Below are 11,216 nucleotides of genomic sequence, written 5' to 3'. Positions count from 1 at the left end.
AGAACGACAAAGTAAAATTGTTTTTTGTTTTAACAACTCTCTATTTTACTAAAACAGCTAAGAGTTGCACCTCAAAATCTGTACAAATCTTGGGCTCGACCACTCAGTGAGGGCAATCGAATTCTCTCCTACTTAGATTACGCGGTATTTGCGGCCTCTTTTGTCTAGAAGTTCAGTAAGTAAAAGTAAAGTAAAGTAATTGCTTATTTTTTCAGGCGGGCTTTACGTCTAACTACCAATTAGGTGTCGTGGACGGAGGCGACTATCAAACATACTTTACTGTAAAATTCTTTTTATTAACCTTTAAATAAAATCCAAGGCCTAAGACAGGGAATCGAACCCAATACCACAATGCATATTAGCTTCGCAGGTCTCGCCTCTAACCGCTCGGCTACCGTATTGATTGATGTCCTAATGGACGGAAACTGGAAATTCTGGTATTCATTTGTACTTCTACTGAAGCAAAACTAGAAGTCCAGTACATTGCCTGTAAAGCTGGCCTTTTTTTAACTACATCCCTAGTTCGGCCACGAATCTCTCTTTCAGCACCATATTCTGCTGTGGCATCCGGTAGTATTTTTTTTGGTACCTTCTTAATTGCTCAATGACTAAGTATCTATTGCACAAATGCCATTCTATATTATCAAGAAAATATTAAATCGCTGAACTTGAGTAGGTTTCAATGCATTATGCAAGTCACTAACTGCCAAAAGCTGTTAAGGCAATAATAACTGTATAAATTACAAAAAAATAAAAAAAATAAAGGCATCTAAAGATAAAGTTCTCTCCCACAATTACTCAGAGCGCCAGAATGAGTTTACTTAGAGTGAGTAATATTGGCTGCATAAAATCAGAGTAGAACTATCTCTGGTTTACTTCAATCACTGGAAAAGGAGAATGAAATGTGTTCAATGGGTGACTTATTATTCATAAGATATTATTCATTTAATGACAGAATGCAATTCCGGCATGGATTCGTAGTTCTTATCGTGGTGTTTCTAACTTGATAAAAACATAAACTCATGATCGGTTGAATACTCCGAAAAAGCAGATTGTTAATGGTGCTTGCCACGCTGGAACGTATTGCCGATGGTTTATTGAAAAGTAAAATTTTAAATTTTCATACTTTTGACCAATTACGAGTATGTTTGCCAAATTAATTTTCATCTGTGGTTGTTTTTAGTTATTTTTAGGTTTTTGTGTTTATAGTTGATTTCCTCAGCTTCAGCTTCCAGCTAACGGATATTCATGCATTAAAGGTCTGCATTTGCAACTATTTATATTTCTTTTCTTAAAATGTATTTTTTTATAATTAAACACGGATAGAACCGCAGACTTTCACAAAAGCGGTTTTCACGATAGAAGAAAAGGTCGGTTATTGGTTCATTGTTTACACAGATTAGTTAGATGTAACATAGGTGGCTTTAAAGGGATGTGCACCTCATTTTTAAGAGAGCCTCGAAATTTAAATGTATAAGGTAAGTGGGGGGAAGATGCCAGTTGGGGGAAGATGCAAGTATCGTCAGATTTTGCATATCTACAATTGGATGGCAGCAATTCCTACGTTAAAGTGTGTAGTAAACAACTGTGAATACCGTGCTTGTGAGTATTTCTATTTATATCTAGTTTAATCGTCGTTAAACTAAAAATTCAACTCTTTGAACTTGGTGAGTACCCATGTTATAATATTTCGTTGTCGATACTTAAGGTTGGATGACGGATTGACTAGATTAAACGTAATAATTCCGTGATATTTGTGTCGTGTACATCTTGGTGAGTACGTGTTAGCTTGAAACAACATGATTGAACTCTTAGTACAAAAATAAACCTATGTGGCGTCTTCCTCCAGTGCTTGGGGTAAGATGCCACCTATTGAAGTGTTTCAATTTCATATTGATTCTCATTCATTATTACATTATAATGATATATTTTATAATATAAAATCAATATAAAACAATTACTGACACACGAAATATAGTTTTTGTATAATACATTAATATTATTAACCCTTGAGCCGTCACCTTATGTGCCATAAGCCGTCACCTCGGGCCATATTGACCCAGCATTAAAAACTATTAAATAAAAAGGAAAACTAACAAATATCATGTTATAGGGAATAGAAATCAAAGACAAAACCTTTTGGCAGCAGGCCCTTAACAACTGGATCCATTCTAACCGGGGACGCAGAATCACCAGACTTCAATTTGGGTCTTTGCTGAGCGCCGCGTGGAATAGCAGCCACTGTTGGAAATGGCAGCGTGAGATTTTCTGCATTCGGAATTTATCCATACGATCCGCAAAAAAATCCAGAACATGCTTATACCATTTCTGACAATATGAAAGAAAATTTGAATGCCACACAAGAAGTTAACGCACCTCTGGCAATAGCTTCAACAAGCCGCAGCGGTGCCATCACTTCTTTTGAAGAAATTAGTCCTATCCCCAGATTTCAGAAACCCAAGCAAACTCGAAGAAAGAAACGAACTGCTGAAGTCCTTACGACGGTGCAGAAACGGGAGGCATTGAGAAGAAAGGCTGCTCTGCCGACAAAAAAAAAGGGGGAAAAGTACAGCAGAAAAAGAAAAGGAAGGACAGTTCATCTTCATCATCCTCCGCTCCCGATAATTTGGTAATGACCAGTGGTGAGAGTGACATTGAAGAGGAGGACGATGATTTTTGTATTGAGTAAGGATATTTTTATAATAGGAAGGGCCCAAAATGCGATTGGCTTCAATGCATAACATGCAAGAGATGGCTACATGAAATTTGCAGCAAAAACATGATCAATATCTTTCGATTCGTGCAAGATAGAAATTATTAAACGTAATTCTGAAGCGGTAGCGATTAATTTATCGGATTGATTTTTATTTTTTTTTTCTGTTAATAATAAAATGGTTTCAACCGTAAGTATAAAAACTGGGTTATCATTGGCTGGTTTTTAATGAAAGTACTGTGGTTTGTTAGAAAAGGATCTAAGTAAACATTACCCCCTCTAATGTTAGAATCTTTTAACATTCCCCACTACCACAAACAAGGAGGGGGTATAAACAGTCTAAGGGTGCAAAATTGTCTACCCTCTTGGTAGTTGGTATAGTGTAGTCATGGCTACGAAGGAAGTCACCAGGATATTCCGTCCATGGGATGATTCTCATCAGCACACCGTGGTAGTACGCGATAAGGTAATATCTTCATGATTCTTATTTTTTTATAATTTTAGTATTATTTTTAAATTAATTAATTATGATTAGTATTATTACTTATTTTCTTTTGAATTTACTGAAATTATATGGACTTTAAAGAAATTTCCTATTTTATAAGCTCGAGTTTGTCGTCTAACATGCACTTCTTAGTTCACTCATCTGTTTCCCTGTACATTCAGATCTATAATACCAGGAGCGTTCTACAATTTTTTTATTTCTTCACTTTACTGCCGCATGAAGTGATGTTTCCTGTCGCAATAGATTAAATCGCCGGATGCTGTGATTGATATCCTAAAGAATCTCTTTTAAAATGGTCAATGATCCAGCAGTCAGCCCCTAAAAAAGTGCCTGTTTACTACGTTACAGGGGCGGTCGTTGGTCTAGTAGTTTTATAAGTGGGAGATCCTCAGTTCGAATCCCTCGTATGACTATTTTTTATTTGTTTAACAAAAATTGTTTGCTAGTAAAGTATGAGCTTCCGCCCCCTGACCATGACACTAATTGGTGGGTGGACGTTAAGACCAGCCTGAAAAAAATAGGCGATTACTTTACGATACTACGTTATATTTTTTTGGAGCTGCAATCTTGCTCTCAGAGAATTAACATTTGTTTGCTTACTGCTAGCATCTCATGGACCCTTAAATATATTCCCACTGACTAAATACATAAATCAAATAACCATATTAATTTGTATACATTTGCATTTGATTAATCATTAAAAACCATAGTTCCTCCAGTCAAGAAGTCTTTGTCTGTACATAACTGAGAATTTTCGGGCGCCATTAAACGGAAATAAATTGCTTCTAATTTAGTCAACAGCCTCAAGAATTGGATTTAGTAAACCAAGTGGTTTTTTTGTTTTTGATTAAATATTAAATTAACTGGATTTGTTGACGTGTTTACTTTGTAGGCCGCCAAATTATTTTCTAATAACGAGCCCTGGCGATTTAAAGAAAAATAACTGACCTACTAATAATCTAACTACCGATGCTTTACAATGTTTTTGATTTTGTTCTCTGCTTTATTATTGATTCTTCTTTTTATTCAATCTGTGATAGAGTCAGCTCAAAAATCACTTAAAAGATTTCCTTCTTCTAGGTTACTGTTAGTTGTGGCAGTAAAAATAAAGTTGGGAAGAACGTTTCCTCAACTTTGAAATCAATGATCATTTTAAACACTTGCAAAATAAATCCACACTTTTCACCTCATCAATTGTTACATTCTTCTGAAGAGAAGTTGTTATACTATTCATTACAGGAAGAAGAAGATAATAAGATAGATTGGCGTGTACCTCCGCACGATTGGACAGGCCAGTATGACAATTCTCAATATTGGAATTGTTTGGCAGCCGCTGGTCTCTATGTGACCTCGCAGGTTAATAAAACTAAACAACGACCTAAAAAGTTCAGATGTCCGCACTGCGATGTCGCTTTCAGCAACAATGGCCAACTTAAAGGACACGTTAGAATTCACACTGGTAAGTTTTATCAATTACTATATTTTTAAAAAATTAACATATATAAAATACTTTTTTGAATAGATGGGTTCGAAATCTTTCGGTTGTCGTAATGTAGGCTTTTCAAACTTGTGACTATTCGCTTATTTTCGCTGGGCTTTTTCTTTATTTCTTTATCGACCGGAAGTCAAGTTCTAAGTCATCGAATGTAATTTGTTTGTTCGTTCGTTTTGAGATACAATGTATGACGAAAGTAGTTATGTACCAAAAGTCCCATTACCCCCCATTTAACTGTGTGCTAAATGATGTTTTGTGATCCAGGTGATATTGGGTCTTGAAAAGAATGTCTGACGAATAAAATTATACCCTGAAGGTAAGAATTGTCATAAGTACCTGGGCTCATGAACGACCTCACCCTGGGAAAACTTTGAAAGAGATTCAAAATGAATTTAACTTTAGATTTAATAGGGTAGCACCACCGAAACAAACAAATTTACGTTGGGAAAAGAAGCTAATTGAAACTGGTTCCATTAAGGACAGACCGCGTTCTGGAAGACCATCAACAAGAGCAGACACGTGTACGGAAGTTGCAGCATCAGTGCAACGTTCACCCAAAAAGCGTTTTATATCGGAATTGGAACGTTTGAGGCTTCGTGATAGAATCTGGTTTCAACAAGATGGGGCGCTAGATCATTTTGCAATACGTTTGAGGTAATACCTAAACGAAGTGTTCAGAGACAAATGGATAGGAAGAAGATCGCCAGCGTTACCGGCACCTCTGAAATGGCCATCACGAAGTCCTGATCTGACATACTGTGATAACGCATTATGGGGATACATCAAACAAAAAGTCGCCCAGAATCGTTATCAGACAACTGAAGACCTCAAAGATGCTGTTCCGAATGCTTTGCTTCTATCACTCCAGCAATGCTGCGGAGCATTTCACATCGCTCCTGGAGGCGAATAATATTGGGCCATGAAAATGACGGTGTGCAAACTCAACGCCTGGAGTAAATGATGGTTACTTGTTGTAATTTGTTTATGCTACTTCAAAGCTTCTCTCAACATAAACATGCTGTTAAAAGAGCACTTTGCACGGATGTTTGAAGGGAGGTAATGGGACTTGGGAGCACAAAAATCCCTGGGAGGCAGGGACTTTTGGTACAAATCACTCTAGAACATCGCCCTTCTTTCTGAACGCCACGATACAGCTCTAAGTTAGTTACAGTTAAGTGTGGTTAGTTGGATTGGAACCAAACAATGAACTAACATATTTTAACTGCGTAAATTTATTATACATATAAATCCATTTAAAACGCACCAATCGCTAATAACCTTTTAGGAAAGCGGAATTTCGAAAAAAACTCGCGTATGCAGTCATTCTTATTACTTAAAGAATCATAATACTTATTTTTATAAAGTGTAGTCACGCGGGATTCGAACTGGGGATTGTCAAAACCAGTGGTCCTTATAAAACTTTAATCGGGTTTTTGGCCGTAACTCCGCAAAAAATTAAGATACAGCATCGGGGGTGGATAATTTGAAAACTAGACCGAAAAAAACATATAGTTTACTTCAAGGGTTTTTTCGAAATTCCGCTTTCTTAAAAAGTTATTAGCGATTGGTGCGTTTTAAGTGGATCACTCTGTATAACTACTTCAATAAAAATTTAAGTTAAATTTTCACGCTGCCTTTAGGGCAATGATAAAGTTGTTGATACATTAAAATTTGGGATAGAGTGTTAGTACGAGTAACTTAACGATGAAAAGCGAGAACCAATAACTGAACTGATTTTATATTTTCCCACTGTTCTTGAGTGATGTCACTTACTTTTTTGTCTAAAAACGTTACTTTTTTGCAATAAAAATGTTATTACTCAGAAAGTTTTAGTCCGAATTCGTTTCTGATGACACGGTAAATTAGAAAGACAGATAAATTTTCTAAAGGTTGACACCATTTCGAAGCATAAGTTATTCTCCAAACAGCCTTAATCTTCCTCCGGAAACTGGGAAAATAAAAGTAATCGAAATTTTTAAGAAAACTCATTAGGCTCTTAAGTGATTATTATCAGACCTAGGTGCTGGCACTTTTTATAAAAGTTTCCTTGCCCAATAGGCTTTCAAACGGTATATCATTTTCTAGGATTCCTTTTATCTTTGTATGAGAAATTACGTTTGTTTTGCAAGAAAACGTGTTCACGAGCTCACAACAGTATTAGTTGATCAAGTTGTTTAATTCATTGAAAGCTCTTTTAAAGTCAATTTTAAAGTAGGCTGTCTTTATATTAATATTTCCTAACATTTTCTCAAATATTTCAGAGAGATCAGAAGTAAATTTTTAAAGTGTAATTTGTAACCTTTGACTTTTTTATTTTAAGACCATCTACTTTAAAATTGAATACTTTTTATAAGCGTTTATAATTTCCATATATCTTAACAATGAATAAATAACATACCTTCTTAAACCATTGGCCACATTTATGTCCTAGGTGAACGCCCATATCGATGTGAAGCAGACGGTTGCGGTAAATCCTTCACAAGAAACGAAGAATTAACAAGACACAAGCGAATACATTCAGGTATCAGACCATACCCTTGTCCTTCTTGTGGGAAATCCTTTGGACGTAAGGATCATCTCAAAAAACATTCCAGAACACATCAACCACAAATACATTATCCAGAACTACCTCCTCATGTTCTAATATATCCATATTTGTATGGTTATTAAAATGATTTAATTTTTGTTTTTTAATGTTATATTTTTCCGCATAATTTTTATTTTAACGAATAAACATTTACACAATTTATCTGTGTATATTAGCTACGTATAAACAAAAAATCTTTATATTAGGTTACTAAATAATACCAAGTTTTGCAAATGTTTGAAGTCCTCCTGTATATATTAAGTCGTAAATAAATAAGCAAAAGATATATTGTTTTAATTAAATTTAAGTTTTTGGTCTTCTTTTGTTGGATATTGCAATAGGTGCCTTGGAAAATAGAAAATACTGGTTTAAGGATGCGCTTTATCCTGCTTTGATAATAGAGAATTGTCTTTCCATAATTACATTTTGTAAAAAGTTTGCAAATTAAAAAAGCTATCTGTTGTCACTATAAGTAACGCTTCATACATTAAACATTAATCATGCAAAATCTCTTCGCGTCGATCTCTTTACTGCAGGACTCGGATTAACACATTAAATGCTTTAGCTTCTGTCAGAAGAAGTTTTATGAAAATTTTCTATAGGTAGATGTCAAAATTGTCTTGCTAGGTATTATTTTTCTGTAAATGTGCTCCGTAGATTACAACTTAGGTTGTATCTAGGGAATTTTTCTAGATGTCTCCAATTTTCTAAGACTGAGATCGACTTAAGAGAGGTCTTGTTTGCTAAAAAGAGAATATTTCCAGCAGATCTGGGCAAAAACTAATCCTTTCTTGCTCTTCGGTAATATATGTACCTCACTTCCATCTATAATTTGCAGCGCACAGAAGTTTACTAAATCTTTGTCTTTACTTAAATTAAAAAAATTTTACTTCTTGTGAAAGATAACTCTACTATAGTTTCTCATGGCACCTGTTATTATATAAGTTAATTCTAAAATCCAAAGTTTTTGAAATGACCTAATGCTTTAAAAAAATTATATAATTTAAGGAAGAATTATAAAATTTTTACTTGTATAAAATTAGTTTTTATCTATCAATCATAAATACATTAATATTAATACTAAAACTATAATAAGAATGGAAAGTTAAGGATAATAGCTGATTAATACCTAACATTAGGGCATGTATATAATATATAAGGCCTTTCTTTTTTGGAAATAAAAGACTGGAACTATATTTTTATGTAATAACTCATCCTGAACGACGAATTACATTGAGAAATAATAATAATAAAAAAAATTAGGACTGTGATAAAACCAAATTCCTTTGGAAATTAATCTAATAATAAATTTGTAAATAAGTGCATAAAATTAGAAATAGGTGCCTTTTTTTTAAAGAAGTACAAAGGCAAATGTGGAAGACTAAGTCCTGTGTGATAGCTATCTGTAAACAATAATAAAAATATCATAAAGTAATAAATTGTATAATTTTATATTTTTTATATATATATATTTTTTTTTTGTATCTTTATAAATAATAATAATAATAAAAGTTGTAAAGATATGTTGTACATATATTTATATTATGGCATACATTTTGATTTACTTTACAAATGGCGGAGAGTTAACATTGATGGGGGTGCGTTTATTCCCCCTTTTGTTTATGATCTGTTTGGAGGGTTAAACACAAACATGGCCGAAGTGAGTCAGATATTGTTTAAGGGGCTGGGGAGCAAGTTCACAAATAAACCCCTCTTACTTAACCACAAGTCGAAGCTTTAAACTTCATCACTTTTGTTAAATTAGAACTCTTATTTCAGGGATATTATAAGTGAATTAAATTGCTAGAATATTTTTCTTGCTTCAACTAACTAGCTGAAGTAGATCTTGATAGAATTGTAATAACTTTTAAGAAAAAATTTAGTTACTTTTTCAAGTAAGTACTTCTACATGATACTTTTTTATTAACTTTTCATACAAACTTCCAAATATTTTCATTTAAATATTGTGAGAAAATATATAATCAGATTAAGGTGGTTTAAAGATCGATTTCATATTATTTCCACTTGTCGAAATTTCGCTTCGATTTCTGAAGATTATTGAAATTAAGGCATTGATTGGGCACAATCTTAGGGGAACGATTGGTCCAAGAAAAAAAGCTAAGATCTACTTGGGAGATTGATTTCAGAGCATACGGAGAGCCAATAAAAAATAACCTAAATTAAATAAGTAAAGGATTATTCCATCCTAACAGCGGTTCTTCTAGGCTGCAGCTCATGAAAATCTCTTGCACTTAATCTATCCAACGCTTGACCTGTGGTTTTACCCAAACATGCGTAAACAATGTTCTGACAGAATCGTAGTCGATATTTTCGAGAAAATAAATCAGCAACAATCAATTGGTTTTTCAAATAATTTTCCGTAAACATGGAATAATCTTTAAACTCCGAATTTCAGCCACATTTAATCCTCCTTAAAAGTAAAGAGTAAATTAAAGTAATCGCCTATTTTTTCAGGCGGAGCTTAACGTCCAACTACCAATTAGGTGTCGTGGACGGAGGCGACTAGCAAACATACTTTACTATTTCTCATTTAACCATCAAATAAAATCCAAGGACAAGACCGGGAATCGAACCCAGTACCACAATGCATATTGGCTTTGCAGGTATCGCCTCTTAACCCGCTCGGCTACCGTGGCGCCTTAATATGTAAATCACTCCTGTAGAGAGTGCTATCGCTGGGCAGTTTCTTTCCTCCTGCTTCTCACGCATCCACCCTATTTACTTATTGTATATTATAGTATAGAGATTGTAAATAACGAAATAAATTTAGAATAAAAAAATATGTAAATCACAGGAGCGTACAATATACTGAAATGGTACTTTAAAGGGAAGGCGCCACGGTAGCCGAGCGGTTAGAGGCGAGACCTGTAAAGGTAATATGTATTGTGGTATTGGGTTCGATCCCCGGACTTAGGCCTTGGATTTTATTTAATGGTTAATAAAAGAAATTTACAGTAAAGTATGCATGCTAGTCGCCTCCATCCACGACACCTAATTGGTAGTTGGACGTAAAGCCTGCCTGAAAAAATTAGCATTACTTTACTTTAAAGGGAATTCTATCTCCATTCTCTCTCCTAGAAGCAGCCTTAACTAAATTTTCTAGGACAAATGTTCCAAATAAAACATGTAAAAAATTTCAAAGTATTTCGTTGATGCCATTTCTGTAAAAATTAAAAATCCATTTTGAAAAATGATAATTTTGGTTGACGGACTTGATAGTTGAGTCGTGTCTAATCGAAATATAAAATTTCAGCTTCCAGGGGTTATTGCTTTTGAGATTTTTTTTTCTATATACGCGCGCATAGACAATTTCTAAAAACCTCTTTTTTAAAAAACCTGGTTTAAACCAGAACCAAATAGAATCAATTTTCTTTTTGGATCGAACAGGATGCGAACTTAATTCCCTACTGGTTGTGTTTGAATTCCAAAGTGCGAAATCCCTATCAAACTTTCCAACTGAATCATTTCACCCTCTTTAGGCATCCTTATGCCGTTGAAGCCTCAAAATTCATCACCTTAATGTCAAAATATTCAATGACAACTTCAAAAGGAGGGCCATATATATGCAGAAGTTAGTAGTACATTAGCTAATGTTGCATTATGGGTGAATAAAACAAGTTGCAAGGTTTCTGTAAAGGAAAGATTCCGGTAAACTCAGCTGAATGAGACCTCCTGCGGTGCAACGTGCACTGTTGTCCCTGTTGCATTGTGTGCAATAGGACCGCCCGGCGAGTTCACTTCTAATGCTCATCATCTATCTCATAACGGACATTGTCCATTCAAGTCTCTCACACTTCAGCACGTACTTAGATCATTATCATTTCCTAAATGACAAATAATTTTACTACCTTCCGTTGTACAATACAATAAATTTATATGAAAATAAAATAAATAG

The 11,216-nt window shown here is 34.4% G+C and overlaps 1 protein-coding gene across 1 annotated transcript; it reads left to right on the top strand.

Annotated features, from left to right (window-relative positions):
- Positions 1–1,472: 1,472 nt before the first annotated feature.
- Positions 1,473–8,725, top strand: LOC141456158 (uncharacterized). The gene is made up of 2 exons (XM_074131867.1): positions 1,473–4,677; positions 7,145–8,725. Exons 1-2 carry the CDS (start codon positions 4,362–4,364, stop codon positions 7,381–7,383), a joined length of 555 nt encoding a protein of 184 aa, XP_073987968.1. The 5' UTR covers positions 1,473–4,361; the 3' UTR covers positions 7,384–8,725.
- Positions 8,726–11,216: the final 2,491 nt, after the last annotated feature.

Source organism: Rhodnius prolixus, unplaced genomic scaffold (genome assembly GCF_049639745.1).
Source record: "Rhodnius prolixus isolate KJV_2025 unplaced genomic scaffold, Rpr scaffold_4, whole genome shotgun sequence".
Taxonomy (NCBI): Eukaryota; Metazoa; Arthropoda; class Insecta; order Hemiptera; family Reduviidae; genus Rhodnius; species Rhodnius prolixus.
Note: the sequence above shows the minus strand (reverse complement) of the source record. Positions and strands in the feature narration are given on the sequence as shown.

Excerpts from the sequence above, each read along its gene's own strand:
- LOC141456158 (XM_074131867.1), top strand. The coding sequence starts at position 4,362 with ATGATCATTTTAAACACTTGCAAAATAAATCCACACTTTTCACCTCAT. Across the intron at positions 4,678-7,144 it reads ACACGTTAGAATTCACACTG|GTGAACGCCCATATCGATGT; the intron begins GTAAGTTTTATC and ends TTTATGTCCTAG.